At 38.1% G+C, this 14,960-nt stretch overlaps 2 protein-coding genes across 2 annotated transcripts in view; both read left to right on the top strand.

The window, feature by feature from the left end:
* thap12a (THAP domain containing 12a) overlaps positions 1-14,960 on the top strand; it is a 403,705-nt gene that overhangs the window by 27,409 nt on the left and 361,336 nt on the right. The gene's annotated exons all lie outside the window — the stretch shown is intronic.
* The window catches only part of wnt11 (wingless-type MMTV integration site family, member 11), a 12,584-nt gene continuing 5,708 nt past the window's right edge, over positions 8,085-14,960 (top strand). The window contains exons 1-3 of the mRNA XM_083777921.1: positions 8,085-8,316; positions 9,942-10,132; positions 12,348-12,592. Of these exons, the coding sequence (XP_083634047.1) occupies positions 10,026-10,132; positions 12,348-12,592 (352 nt within the window). The 5' untranslated portion in view covers positions 8,085-8,316; positions 9,942-10,025. The remainder of the gene's footprint in view (positions 8,317-9,941; positions 10,133-12,347; positions 12,593-14,960) is intronic.

The raw sequence follows: 14,960 nt of genomic DNA on the forward strand, positions 1-14,960 counted from the left end.
CAGGGCCTGTTTACAAAATGAATTTGAGCACCACAGTCACCATAACTAATGAGTACTAGCTTTATACTAGTGCCTGATATTGTTCTTTGTCTTTGTTGCTCAGTTTAAACATACGTAGCTTGTGGACTTTGTGCATCTGTTTGAATTTTATTGCATTTCTTTGTAGTCAGTATAATTTGAAATCACGCTGCTGCAAGTTCTTTTGTGTTTATCTTAAAAGCATTTGGTAACGTCTCATGACTGATAAATGTGCTACTCATTGCTAATGTTTGTGAATATCCATGAACAAATAATTTGGTCTTCACACTACCATATGTCATGTCATAGATAAGAATCATCGCCCCAAGAGGTCTCATGAAAAACTTTCATTTCTGGCACCCCACCCCAAGTATATTTTTACATTTGTTTGAGTGTTGATGTGAGGCATTCATATCTTAAACACTGATAACCTTAAGTAAGTCAATGTACTTAAGAGGCATGTATTCTTCCTGTGAGTTGTAAGAGCAGATCCCTCCCCGACAAAGGCGTGATTGTTGCTGTTCAGTCAGTGTGAAAGGTGCATCTCCATGTCCTTGTTCGGCTGCTGAGCAAACGGATCTGTCTCCAATGTGAGCCGGTAATCGGCTGTGTTCACAGACTGGAGAACAGTCCTGGCCATTCTGTGGCCATGTGCAGCCTAGTAACATACCGATATAGTCTTATAACCCCATCCTGACACACCCTGCCAAAAGTGATGGACCTCCTTGTACAGGTTCTACTCTGTTTCTGCTTTTGATGTAGGGGTGAACATTCTTACAGAGTGTAAAGCCAATTTTATATTCCATTGCATGACGGTGTCACTTGCCGATGAGAACTGATTTTGGCTACAGAGTATAAATTAGGCTTAAGGGGGTGAAACTGAGCTGGACTCTGTGTTTCTTTGCAAAGGGAAGACATCCTCTGTTTCTAAGCAAACCGAAAAATTGCCATAATTGACCCATATACCAGGTTTCCTCCTGGAAGTCAAGGTTTTGCACTGATGTAAGACCTGTGGCACTCTGTAATCATGTCCATACACAGCCAGGATTTAACTACACTCTGGAGGGGAAGACAGCAGGCTTAAGTGGATTTTATTTCAAGGACCCCTTTCAAGGGAAAACCGCGGTATAGGCAAGGATTCTATACCTACAAATATACAGTCCTTACTTCTTAGTTATAGTGATGTCAAGTTGTCATTATGTATAAAAAAGTACATTTGGACAGTCTAAACAATTTTAAGATGTGGATAAGAAAAGGAGCAGGAATCCTATATAAATGAATTATATTCATACTGAAAGAGCCTGAAGTATCTTACATCTTTGTTTTATTGATTTTATCCCGAAATAGCCTATCACTTCATGTGGATGCGGGTGCTTAGTAATTAAAGGAATATTGTTTAGACATGCATGTCTGACTGTCAGCACAGACAAACATTCCTTTCGCCCATAGTTTGGTTCCAGCCCACCAGTTGGGGAAAAACATTCCGAATGTTTTCACTGTACAAAAAAAGATGAAGAGAAAAAAGAACAGTCATTAGAAACAGCAGGCAAGTAGGATGGATTAGTCATTTCACTTGATTGTTTCTGCTTTTGTAATACTTTAAGATGTAATTGTCATATATATTATATTATAAAATTGCCCAAGTATACTGACACCGCTTTCAGCCATTATGAAAAGAGCCCCCCCAAAAAAACATAAGAAACAGATGTATCTGCACAATTTTCCTATTGTGCTGGTTAGAAGCCTGTGGCACTGGCATCTCTCCCTATGGCTCTTCCACTTCTCTTTGGCCCCATGTTTAGTGAGAGGTGACAGCAGAGGGAACGCTAACTTATATGACCGGTATATGTATTACATTGTACAATTATGTATTTATAATTTGTATTTACTATATGTGCCTACAGTGCCTTACAATATGAATTTCATGGAATAGAGACAAAATAAACAACAAATATCACTCAAGAAAATACATAGCAAATTTGTATTTATCTCTTTGTTTTTGACATAGCTAATATCCATGATGACCATAGTGTATATCCAATTAAAGTTTTATCCATTTTCAAACGCATTTCAGCTGTGACCCATTCCATAATTAACACTGTTTGGGTGTTATGGCTTCAACAGTGTTTTTCTTTTTGCTATTTAATGTAGGGCCCTTAAAAAATGCTTTTCCAAGATACAAGATACATCCAAGATACATTTATGACATATTTTAAACAGAAAAAGAAAAGAAAAATCCAAATGGGTTAGGCCTACCATATTTTCTTTTTAATAATGGTTGGTTGATGTATACATAATTATATTATATATATAATACATAATTGTTAAACAATCGGTTATTTTCACGAACCAAAATACTCTAAAAAGAACCATATTACAAAATATGAATTGGGCTTCAGCTTGGACTCAGAAGGGAACTCTTACCTTGTCATCACCTCATGTGCATTACTCACTTCAATCCACTATAGCCTCAACACCTGCTCACCGCACCGCTTTGCTCTTCTTTCAACAAACACCTTGTCATCAGACACTGTGATATGATTTAATTTAGTGCAACGAAATAGCTGCACGAGTCCTGACTGCCAGTGCCACATTGAGAGAAAATATGTATTTTTAAGCTTGTCTAGTTGTTGAAGAATGTTCACATATTCACAGGCAATACATGGTGAAATTGATATATTTTCCAGTTTTATACTTATCAGACAAAGTTGACCAGTTTTGTATATGTTTAGCTAGATAGACACATTGTAGGATTTATATTTTTCTAAATTGAGTTTCTCTTTCTCTAAGATTGTTTGCATATAGTTTGTGGAATACAACATTTTTACTCATCCTCAACACAACTTAGTTTTTTTTAGGGATCGGCTCATATAACTAACTTGTATATTTGTGATAGGATTCATGCATGGATGAACAGTCAAAATGTAGTAACTAGTCAGTAGAATCAGACTGAGTCTGAGTCGCTCCTTTAAGACCACATATAATGTTCAAAAGTGCCACCCATCTGTCACTTGAAAGAATTTAGTCCTCAAAGCACAATAGAAGAAAGGTTATAAACAAATGGTTCATGGTGCATGAAATGGATGGAGATTGTTGTTTCTGGTGGGACCCCTGCTGTGAGATACAGCACTTTTGGCAGGCACAGGTGGGGTACCAGAAAATGCTGAGAGACTGGATTTTCCCATGGCTGAACAGAACACTACAGACCTTTTTAATGAAGCATTATCCCTTGTTTAAAATTCATTGGTATTCAAAATATATTAGGATTGAGGTTAGAGCATAATGTTCTAGTTATTTGTCCCGGTGTTCATAGCTGAGAAATGAAAGTAATTAAAGCTTTAAAGGGGTTTGCTAAACATCACGCAACCAATGTTGATTCATGAATGCTGGTTGATCTCATTATTGAAAACGTCTATGGAATTTATATAATTTATTATAATGCATGAAATGCTCAGGGGATAGAATCCATGCAGACAGTGAAAAGGATATGTTTGTGTACAGCATGTGACACTTAAGTAATTTTGTTCCTGCTGAAAACATTGGCCAAGTATGTTCACATACACACACACACATACACATGCACACAGTAAAATCATGGTTGTTCATTTAACTTGAGACCCACTGTACACTGTGGGTAAAGAAATCGCTTTCAGTTACATGTACGATTTTACTGCGTACAAAGAATTTGACTTTGTGGATTGATCTCAAACTAAATAAATATATACAGCAGATATAAACAAGTATAATATATAATATTACAGTAAAAAAAAGGTAATAAATAAATATGAAAAGTAAAAATAGCAAAATAAGGAGCATAGATTCAGACCAGATGTGAGCTAACCTCGGGTGCCCATGCGTTGTTCTTCACAAGATGTGAGCAGTATACGCACGCAGTAAGCACTGAACAGAATTGTGTATATGCTGTGATGAGATATGTCATGTATCATATTGTATAGACCAGATAGAAATATAGTAATACAATTCCACACATAACATATTTACAATATATGTACAACATATTAGTAGGACTGTTATCTCATAGACGATTAATCATTTGGTTTGGTCTTAGTCGACTAATATTCTTTAGTTGATTATAAATGTTTATGTTTTTTCCATGCATATCTCTTGTAAACTATAGATATAGCACCTTGTATGAAATCAACAACACCATTTTCAGTTCTCAAATCTCAACCTCACCAACCTGAAAAGGCTGGTTTCTGCGGCATGCAACATTACGGATTTGTTGATTAAATAAAATAATTCATTAGCCATCACATTCCCATGAATATTTGTCAACTGCAAAATTCTCTAGGATATCTCAACATAGTTGAGACATTGCACTTGGTACTGTACGTGCATGAATGCAAAGGCTTGAACAAGAAATGATGTGTGCACTGCTGAAGGAAAATAACATGCTTTTATTTAGTGGTTGAATTTAAAATTCAGAATTTAAAACAATATCCAAAAAGGACTAATGTTAGTTCGCTGTTCCACCGGCATGCACCAACATTATGAACTGTATGTTTCTTGTGTGTATTCATTTTGAAGCATCTGTTAAATCTCAGAATTGTTTCTCTGTTGCCCGCTGAGCCAGAGATTCAGTCGCATTGTTTCACGAAGCTCATTACAATTTGATGTCCTGATGAAACCCTGGGAGTATTTTCAAGGAGTATAGCTGTGACTCGGGACCCATTCAGAACCAGGTCTCTTGGGTGAAAGTTGAGTGTCCTTATCTCCCTCTGGTGAGCCTCCAGACTCTTGATTTTGCCCTGATCCTCTTGAGATAGGATGGACAATGGTCCAACACTGTGAGCCATAGAAGCCATTCCCCAGTCTTTAGCACTGTACAGTATGTGCACCATGGCTCCATTGAGTTAAGCCTTTATTAAGAAAGTTCAGATTGTTTATTTTCTGGATTATTCAGAATTTCAGATGTTGAAATAAATTATTATAAAAACAGATTGTCTTATTAAAACTATCAGTAACTTACTAAATGAGTAAATTAATTGAAGCTTCTATTTCCTTTTTTATTTACACTTGGATACTTGTCTTTACAGTAGGCCTACACCATTTAAAATTAAATTAATATAAATGATCAATATATATCTTGGGGTATATTGTTTGTGTACATACCTCAGTGTTGTTGTGAATTAGCGCCTATTTCTAACCAAATCTTATTGTTAAAGCATTTTCACTTAGATTATAGCCTTAAGATTGAACATTTGTTTCTAACCACGTTTGCATATTTCTAATTTATGTAAATTAAATTGCATATTGATTGTAGCACTCTATTCTTCTGAACATTAGTGTTACAATTATAACCCAATTATTAGACCATACTACATTGACAGACAGGAAAACCGGTTGATAAGCAGGCTCACAATATAATTACTCAACTAATGATTTCAACATTATAATGTTGAAATCATTATTTCCATATTCCATATTATGGTTCAGTTGGAACCATAGTTGGAACAGCCAAAGACTTCAGTCTGATTTATACTTTGTCGTTGTCGCACACAAAAATAGATGATCTACAATCTTATAACACATTGCGGTGCAGCAAATTATGAGCTGGTAGATCAGTTATACTATATATCCCCAATGAATAACAGTGTATTTTAGAGATTACTGAATTAAATGAAATTTACCTCAGTGCTGATGTGAACCGATTATTTATACCAAATGTGTGAAAACATTTTAATTTATATTAAAAAAATGTACCTGACCTGCATATGAGATTATACCATTGGGCTAAATAGTGTAGCTGAAGAGTGAATGATTGTAACCATGTTTGCATATTTTATTTTTATTGTAAATTAAATTGCATATATTTTAATTGATTGATTGAGAGACAAAGACAGTCAATGGAAAATGTTGATGGTGGTGTTGATATACCGTTATGTCATAATAAGCAGGCTCAGAATAAACTGTTATATAATTACCCAAATAATGATTTCAACATTAACATATGGTTCACTTGCCCCCTCTGGAACAGTCAAAATGCAAAAAGTCTGACTTGTGTCTTGCACCAAAAATAGGCGATCTACAGTCTCACAGCACGTCATGTCACATCACGTTGTGAGCTTGTAGATCAGCTATCTTTGGTGTGCAACACGGCGCACAACCAAGTGCAAAATACAAATCAGGCATTCCTCCCGCCTAGTGTATTACTTGGAAGGTGAGAAGCAAGATCAAGAGACTGTGTGTTGATCCTGGCTTAGTCTGGAATGGAGAGCCTGAGTGTAAAAAGCTCAGCTCTCAGACATCCCTGGTTCCACTGTGAGCACCACAACGCCCACACAGTTCACTCTATGCCCATTCACAGTTGACTGCCATGGAAAACACATTGACTCTCTCTGGAACCAGGATCATAGCCGCACTGTAAATAAGATATGTCCAGTCCCTTAGAGCTCCCTCAACATATGGGACTGTCATATAAAGTGTTGGAGCGGGTCGTGTTTGGCAAACACTTTGGACGTAGAATCCCCATGCTCCCAGAGGAAGTGGGCATGTTCTGGTCTGTAAAAGTGTCTTCTCTAGGGGGTTAGACTTAGACAACATGACAACATTTGATCTCCTGGGTACACTGTAGAGGCCAGTATAGTGTATAAAGAGTGAATGTTATGGTTTTGAGTACCAATGTCAAGGTCTGGACAATGTGTACAACTATATTCTCCCGTTGCTGGCTATCCAACGTATAACTTAAGGGTAAAAATGGGTGAATATTAAATAACAAAATAAGTTGTTGCTTTCTGTGGAAACACTCAGTGAAAGAAAACTGAACATACGTGTGTGTGTGAGTGTGAGTGAGTGTGTGAGCGTTTAAATACTTTGTCATATTTATGGCTTAACATACATTTTATATTCATATGCTGTGTGAAATTGTAGTGTGCCTCTATATTTTTTCCCATTGTATATGTCAGGACAACAGAATTTCAAATGAAAAGATCAATCTTTATTAGTGCCTGTGTAGGCTATAAATATACAATATCATAAAATGTATGCAATAATATACATCTAGATATTACATACATGCACGTATCTATATTGTCAACAGACATATGAATGGAGATTTTTACAGACTGCCAACAGTGAATGTGATATACAGCGCATGTAAAATGTCAACCATTCTTCAGCAGTGAGTATATCTGGATTACCGGTATATGTACAGTCAATATGTATCAACAGTGACTGTTAATATAATGAGTATCCTTTATATATACAGCTTATCAGCAATAGTGAATAACACCTGTAGCCTACAAACAAAAGAGTGTACAGGATAGTTTAGCCAAACAGAAATGTTATTGAATTCTGGTTCAAAGTCTGATGTAGCCGGTGTACAAAACATGAAGATTGCATGAAATGCTTCAGGCCACAGTAATTAAATAACATTGTACTCCTCAGTGCCGTTTGATAGGCCTATAGAGCAAAGCACTATTTTTCAGATTTTTTTCTTCAGATGGTGACTATAGGCTACAGAATTTATCTCAATGGTTATAATTATAGTAGGCTATAATATAATGTAGAGCCAATGTATAGGCTACTACAATTTATGCTTATATGTTTAAACAGCATTAGCTATTCTAATTAATCCAGTTTATATAGGCAAGTAGCCTGAATCATTAACTTTTTTAAATGTAGGATTTAAAATATCTTTTAGGCTGAATTGGCATTAATAAGATTATAATAGATTAGTCTATTATTTCCCAGCTAAAATGTGTTATTGTTTAAGGGTGACCTGTTTAAAAATTGAAAACAATACTTTATTGTGTGTGTTGGCAAAGCCCGCTACTTTTCAAGGCGGATTTGGGGAAACATGGCAAAGTAGTCAATGGCAAAGTGATAAATGAAGAAAAGAATGTGTGCGGGTGGATTAATCTTTTATTTTTTTGTTTCCTCAATACAAATGAAACAACAATGTTTAGTATTTGGAGTTCCTTCTTTTAAGTCCCCCCTCCAGCTGCTTTCTTATGCTAATCAACGGTGACATCAGCAGTGAGATCAAAGCGGTGCAGGAGTACTTATGAGAGTGGAGGCTGCTGCACTGCCCTGTCCGACACACATTCCACACACCACCACACTGCACTGCACGCACGAGGAGCACATCACTCTACTGAATGATGCTTACCCATCTGGAGCTATTCTATCGCCTCGTTGTGGATTTACTACTCGTGTACCTGGCCGATCCCACTACTAGATGAAAAGGATATTTCTTTCGCCTTATATTGAGATTTTGGTTTTTGGTTTGTTTTGGAGGGTTCGCAACAACTTCGAAACGTGATCAATTCAGTAAAGGTGAGTCAGTGAACGAATGCGTTTTAAAGAAAGTTGAAGCTGTTACAAGCATATATTAGTTGTAGTAGTGTGTGTAGGATATAGCCTAATAGGTTAGGTTGTATTAGGTATGTTATTGTTTAGTAAAAAATACATAAAAAAGAAGAAAATAAGCAATTTTCAAATTGCGTGAATTTAGCCTGCATGTCGCGCTGAGATCGATTAAAACATACAGGGGACACATCTTCAGTAGAAATGGTAAATTAAATCTAGCCTTAATTACCCATCGCCAATGTTGTGACTATATTTGGTTCATTTAGGTGCAGTCTCACACTTAATTTCATGTAAAGTAGCCTAAATCAACATCGGTAGCAGGCGCAGTCTTGTTTATGGAGTCATTAAGGTCACACTGTTAATAGTGCAATAAAAGCTATAAATATTGCAGAGTGACCCTTTTAGGAGGGTTTGGCGGGTTTAGCTTAGGCTACTCATTTCTCAAAATTAGGCAACATTTGATTACAGCTAATCAATGAGCAGTATTAGTATAGTAGCAGGCATTATCATTAATAGTGATAATGACTATGATCATTACTAATGTGATGCTCTGTCAATCATGAAGTCCAGCCCAGCGTAGCGTATCTAATGGTTTGTGTGAAATCTATCGGACAGTCAGTGACCTGGCCCAGTGTCCAGTGACCTGTATTAATAGTCTGTCCTCCTGTGGCTAATTGGTCTACAATTAAACAAACATAAATAAGGATGCAATCAGCCAGCATGGGCGTTGTGCGCACTCATTTGAAGCACGCTTTAAACTAAAGAGATAGCCTACCTTATCGGCATAGGGACAACAAAAAGCACCATCAGATAATGCGCTTCAGATGCACTGCTGCGTCCACTGGAGGGAGATGTGATGGTTTGTATCCTCTATAATGGCTGTAGGCCTAGCTTGCTATCTCAAATGCTTAGGGCTTCGCCTTCGCCAACTGAAGTAGAGTTGACACTGTTAGAATGCACTTAAGCAGCTTTAATCAACTTGTTCAAAGTTTCCCCCAAATAGCTACATTTGTACATTTGACAGCTACCTGCATATTGGGGGGGAGAAATGTGTGTGTCTCATGAAAAAGTTTAGAAAATAGCTGGTTGGTTGAGCTTGTGCCATGATCTCTGTATTTTTAGTGTACGCTAGAGTAGCCTACTTATGTTTGGCTGTGACCTAGTGACTGTGTAGTTTTATATATTTCTATTTAGAGCACCTGTGTATCTAAATAATTGTAAAAAAAAAAGATGTAAAAAAAAAAAAAGTTTTGTCCCAGAAACGTTTGCTGTTGAAAATAATGTGTTTCTGTCTGTTTTGATAACGTGACTGACTATATAGATACAAGTAGGCTACTGTTCTTGTATTTTGTATAAATGCTTAAAATACCCTTTCTATCTTCACCATGATATCTCAGATAAACTTTTACTCTTGGTCTCATGATCCACAATCTAGTCTAGTGGTTACTGAACCCCATGCATCATCATGTGTCAAGGAGTCCTCCCATCTAATTTGAAAATATTAAATGGAAAAATCTATGATTACGTTATTTATGCCTTATTTACTTTGGAGTGTTGCCTCAATGTGAATGTTTCGACTTCTTTCATGACAGGGTGAAGACGTGGACATGACAACTGACCTTTGAGTGGATTCTCTGAGCCAAGAAGTTAAACAGCCTCCTATAGTTCTGTCCTTTATGAATTGGAACCACAGCCTAATCATGAGGAGTACTTCGTATATTTTGCCTGTTGGTCTGCTCACGATTCTGCTGCTGTCTCAGGTCTGTTCGGGAATCAAATGGCTGTAAGTATTCTATTCTTATTCTATTTTTTAGACATAAAAAGACACATAGGCCTATTCACTATTTGTGAATTAAGTGTCTTTTACTTTTCAGCATGGTATATAAATTATCTGTATTAGTCGTTAGGCTCCGCAGAGCAGACAGATGGAGACCCCACATTCGAGATGTCTTACCGTATTTGTGGCCTTGAAATGTCAGTGTATAGATGGGAGCAGAAGAAATGGACTCCAATGTCACAATACAGGAATTGGGAAATGGCGGCCTTTGTATTCCATCTACTGTAGTGTCTACATGGCCGGGGTTCAGCCCTTTGTATTCCATCTACTGTCTACATGGCCGGGGTTCAGCAAGTGAAACCATGTTTTTTGTATGCTGATTCTATGAAAGGTGTGTTCAGTTGTAATCTCTCATTGAATTGAATTTACTATGGCAATGAGAGGATTTGAAAAGCAAATAATTAGGAAAGAAACGGCAAGGCATCCTGCTGGTGTGGGCCGTGCGTCACTCCACCGTTTAATTTTTTGCAAGCAACATAAAAGTAATTATTATGAGAATTGGAGAAGTGATTCATTTTACAGCAGATCAGAGAGATACAGAGTTTCTTTGTAGGGTACAAGCATTTCAAATTATTCAGGAACTGAATCTACGTTAGGACAGTCACAATCACAACTCATCAGTGAGACCTTTTTGTGCACTACACAGGGGTACCCTTTATGTTCATTTAAAAAATGGACCTTCACGTGTCAATTTGGGTCCAGAGTAGTTAACACTGAGGATTTGATTGTGTACCAAGGGTTATTGGCCTAACATTCACACAGATGTGCCCATGAGAAAAGGGATGGCATGTGCTAAATCCAAGTGAGGACTCTCACAGCCTTGATAATGCATGGCTCTACCAATGCAAAACAGATGCAGCTGTAAACACCTGTGAGTGCTGGGTTACCACAAGCACAGGGGAGTCACAGCTTATCATAGGGCACAATGAGTGGCGGCCCCTCAACCTTAATGTGAAACAGGCCAAGGTGCAGGACGAGACGCTGCATTCTCACGAACTCGCTGTAGAGTGCAAGATGCAGAAAGCCGAGATCAGAGCTGACCTTCTCCTCCTGTGGTTCTTCTATTAAGTTAATCCTCAATAGGTTTAAATTGTTGTAATGAAATCTGGCCACTCTTTAATCATCTGTAAACAGGTGGTTCATGTCAAACTAAGGCCACAGAGAGCTAACCCTTTCAATGGCAGTAGATGCGGAACGTAACATGCAATGAACCTACACACAGGATGCAGATCCTTACTTAAGATCTGGGTTAGATCTGTAGTGTTTTGTTTTGCAATGAAAGATTGTCTGGCATATCCCAGGACCTCTGTGTTGAAACAAAAGTGAAAACCTTCTTTCTTTCTTTCTTTCTTTCTTTCTTTCTTTCTTTCTTTCTTCTATGATTTTTGTTTTCTCATTTTATGCTTTATTCTATAAAGGAGAGTGTACAGAGAGGAAAAGTAGGGCACAGAGAGGAGAAACATGTGAGAGACCGGACAGGAGTTTCTCCAGGAAATTGTGATAAATTATGAAATTATGATAAATTGGTTCCCTTCTGCCAAAGCAAGTCAAAAATTTCCCCTGCTTCCTGCAATTTGGTATGATTTTTTCAATTTAATCTGATCATCTCAGATGTTGGAAATCTGCATTACTAAAAAACAGGAAAGTACATAGAAATCTCAATGGAACTCAAAACATTCTAGTTATTGTTGACTATTTTTATGTTCTCGAATTTGATTCCATAACGCATCGTATTCATTTTAACCACTTAAACTTTAATGTTTCTCCTCTCTGTGCCCTAATTTTCCTGTCTCTACAGTCTACACTCTCCAAACCACTTAAAATGTTATAAATTGAATACGATGCGTTATGGGTTTAAGTCTTAAACCCTACTGTATATGTATAATCTGTTGTATGTCAAATAGTGAAAACACATCACAAGACATTAATGTCTGCATCACAATGCGTCCCATTGCGCCGCGCTGTGAGCTTGCAGGTCAGCTATCTTCACCAAAATGTTCATCTATCTTTGGCAAATGTCATGACATGCACTCAGAATCGGTACGCCAGAGGTTCACATATTTAAGACGGACGGAAGACAGCCCATGTTAATACATACAGTATTATACATTCTGTGCTGTGTGTGTGACTGAACTCACCATCTCTGTGTTTCCCATTGCAGAGCGCTATCACACACCCCCACGTCGTTATACATCAACCAGACTCAACACTGTAAACAGCTGCCAGGCCTGGTGTCCTCCCAAGCCCAGCTGTGCCGCAGCAACCTGGAGCTCATGCAGACCATCATTCAAGCTGCCCGTGAGGTCAAGAAAACCTGCCAGAAGACCTTCGCTGACATGCGCTGGAACTGTTCCTCCATCGAAATACCCGTCGAGTCACCAAAGTATCGCCCCGACCTGGACAGAGGTACATGCTGGCCCATAAACAGAAGGAGTTGATTGTTATAACCACTTAACTACAATGTTTTTATACATTATTTTGAAAGTAGCCACTCTAGAAGCTCACAACATATCGCAGTGCGATGATGAGCTTGTACATCATCTATTTTCAGAAAATGTTCGAGGCTGCTTTTCTTTTTTTCCTATAATTTCCATCCCAAAATTGGGACACCAGGTTAAGTGGTTAAATTAATTGTGACGTGATCGCCTTAATGGATTCAAATCTCAGTAGGAAGTAGGAACACTGATGTTTCCAAAGAGCATCGGAAATTCTGAATGGTTTATTAGATTTAGGGTGGAATATTTACGGCAATGGTTTGTGGATTCCTTGATGTTCGAAAACTTTGCGTGTATATCCCAGGCCAAGGTCATCAATCCTCTTTATGAACTGCATCTTTTTCTCTGGAATGATGCTCATAAACATGACAGTGGCTGGGCTCACACGCCACAATTCGTGTGAGTTTTATATTGAGAATACGGAAATGATGTAGACATAATGAAAGGCGAGTTATACATGAGAATTATTTGTTATTTCAAGTTGTCATTTCGTAAAGAAAATCCTGTTTATCTTCAATATTTTATGTTGCTAAATAAATTAATTGTACATAATAACCTACATCATACATTTCTAAATAGCCCACAGAAGCTAGTAATAAAACAGTTATTCGAAAATACTCCCTTTTTAACCCACAAACACATTAAAACTGGGAAAGCATTATGTGTAAAAAAAAAAAGAAAGAAAAAAAGGCATTTAAGCATTTTAGATGTTTGTGTTGGCTATTCAAAAATAGCAGATGTACAAGCTCACAGCACATCACTTTGTACCGTGCTACGAGTATTTCAGAAAAATCTTGAAAGTGTGAGAATTACTGATTTAGAAGACATTTGTAGAATTGTTCTCAGGTCTTGGTTTAATGGTTTAATAATGGTTTAATAATTGTCTATCCTCGGTACCCAGGCTTTTATTTTAGTTGTCATTCGGCTCAAAAATGAAAGCCTGGGGAAACGCGTTGGAAAATCTGGCATAGGAAGTGGGAGCCAACTTGTATTTCGCTAACCAATAACAGTGCAGAGGGGCGTTGCTCCAAATTTAGTGACGTCAGTGTTCTCCCATAGACATAAAAAGGTATGCCTCTTCCGACTCTGTGGCGCGTGTCTCCATTGAAGGCACAATTTTCCCGAGATTCCTTGTGAAGCATGAGCGGAAGCTTGTCAAGCTTCCGTGTGTGTCACAGAAGTCCCGGAAAAGTCACGCTGTGATTGGCCAGTAGTCATTTGAGTGGCAACGAGAGACATGGAGGAGCCGCATGAGTGACGTCACTTGGGCAGCGACGCAGCGTGCCTTCAGCAAATGCCGTTCCGCTTGACTTCCTGCCTTCAATGGAGACACGTCGCTCCAATGAACTGCAGTGGCCAATGAGGCATCTATTTTTATTTTATACAGCTTTAGTCCCCACAACATGTCCGCAACACAAACATTAAATGCCATTGACAATGAAGGGAAAATTTACGTCATCTTGTCCCCACATGTCTCATATTTGCCATCGACAACGAAAGGAGAAATTAGGTCAAATGTCCGCCAAATATGACGTAAATTTGTGGCAATAGGCAACAGGCATTCTGATTGGCCAGTATGAGATAATGCATGATGATGTACAATGATAAGAGTGCCCCTCACTTCACATGGGTGTGATTTATTTAATATCTATGTGTTCTCCAGTGTTTTCTACCGGATAGTGGAGGGGAGCGGGGGCGGGCGCTCAGATCGGTGAACCAATAGGAATCAAGGATCAACCGCCTGTTTTTGACCAACACCCGTCCCTCTAGAGAGTATAGACCAGAAATCACACTGGCTGGGCCAGGCTAATAATTGTCTCATTATTGATACATTTCCTACTATTATCTATGGACAGCATGGGTGTGTGTTTTCTACTCTTTGAGTATGATGTAACACCACTTAGAGTAGGCCAAAGAAAGGGGTGTAGGTGAGGGCTTGCTCCCCGGAAAAGAACACAGATTCCTTTTGCCAAGTGAACATCCTTTGAGGCTCTTGGAGACGGGAGGCGGTGCTTCTTTATCCAGGGTTGGCTTTGATCTACAGTCCGTCCTTGGTTATGCATGATTGTTATCTTATCTCCATTTGCTCTCTAGCCCCAAACACATGTGCTCTTCGTGTATGCACATCATCACCAATTACATCAGTGCTGCTCGGTCCATTGTTATAGCGCGAGTAGCGACATACCCTTGATATATTTGATAATTACATTTAGTATTTCAAAAGAACACGGGAAGTTCACTCTAATCAGTACTTTACTTTTCCTTTTTAGCGAAACAGT

This window comes from Protomyctophum parallelum, assembly GCF_964188405.1.
Source record: "Protomyctophum parallelum genome assembly, chromosome: 1".
In the NCBI taxonomy this organism is placed as follows: Eukaryota; Metazoa; Chordata; class Actinopteri; order Myctophiformes; family Myctophidae; genus Protomyctophum; species Protomyctophum parallelum.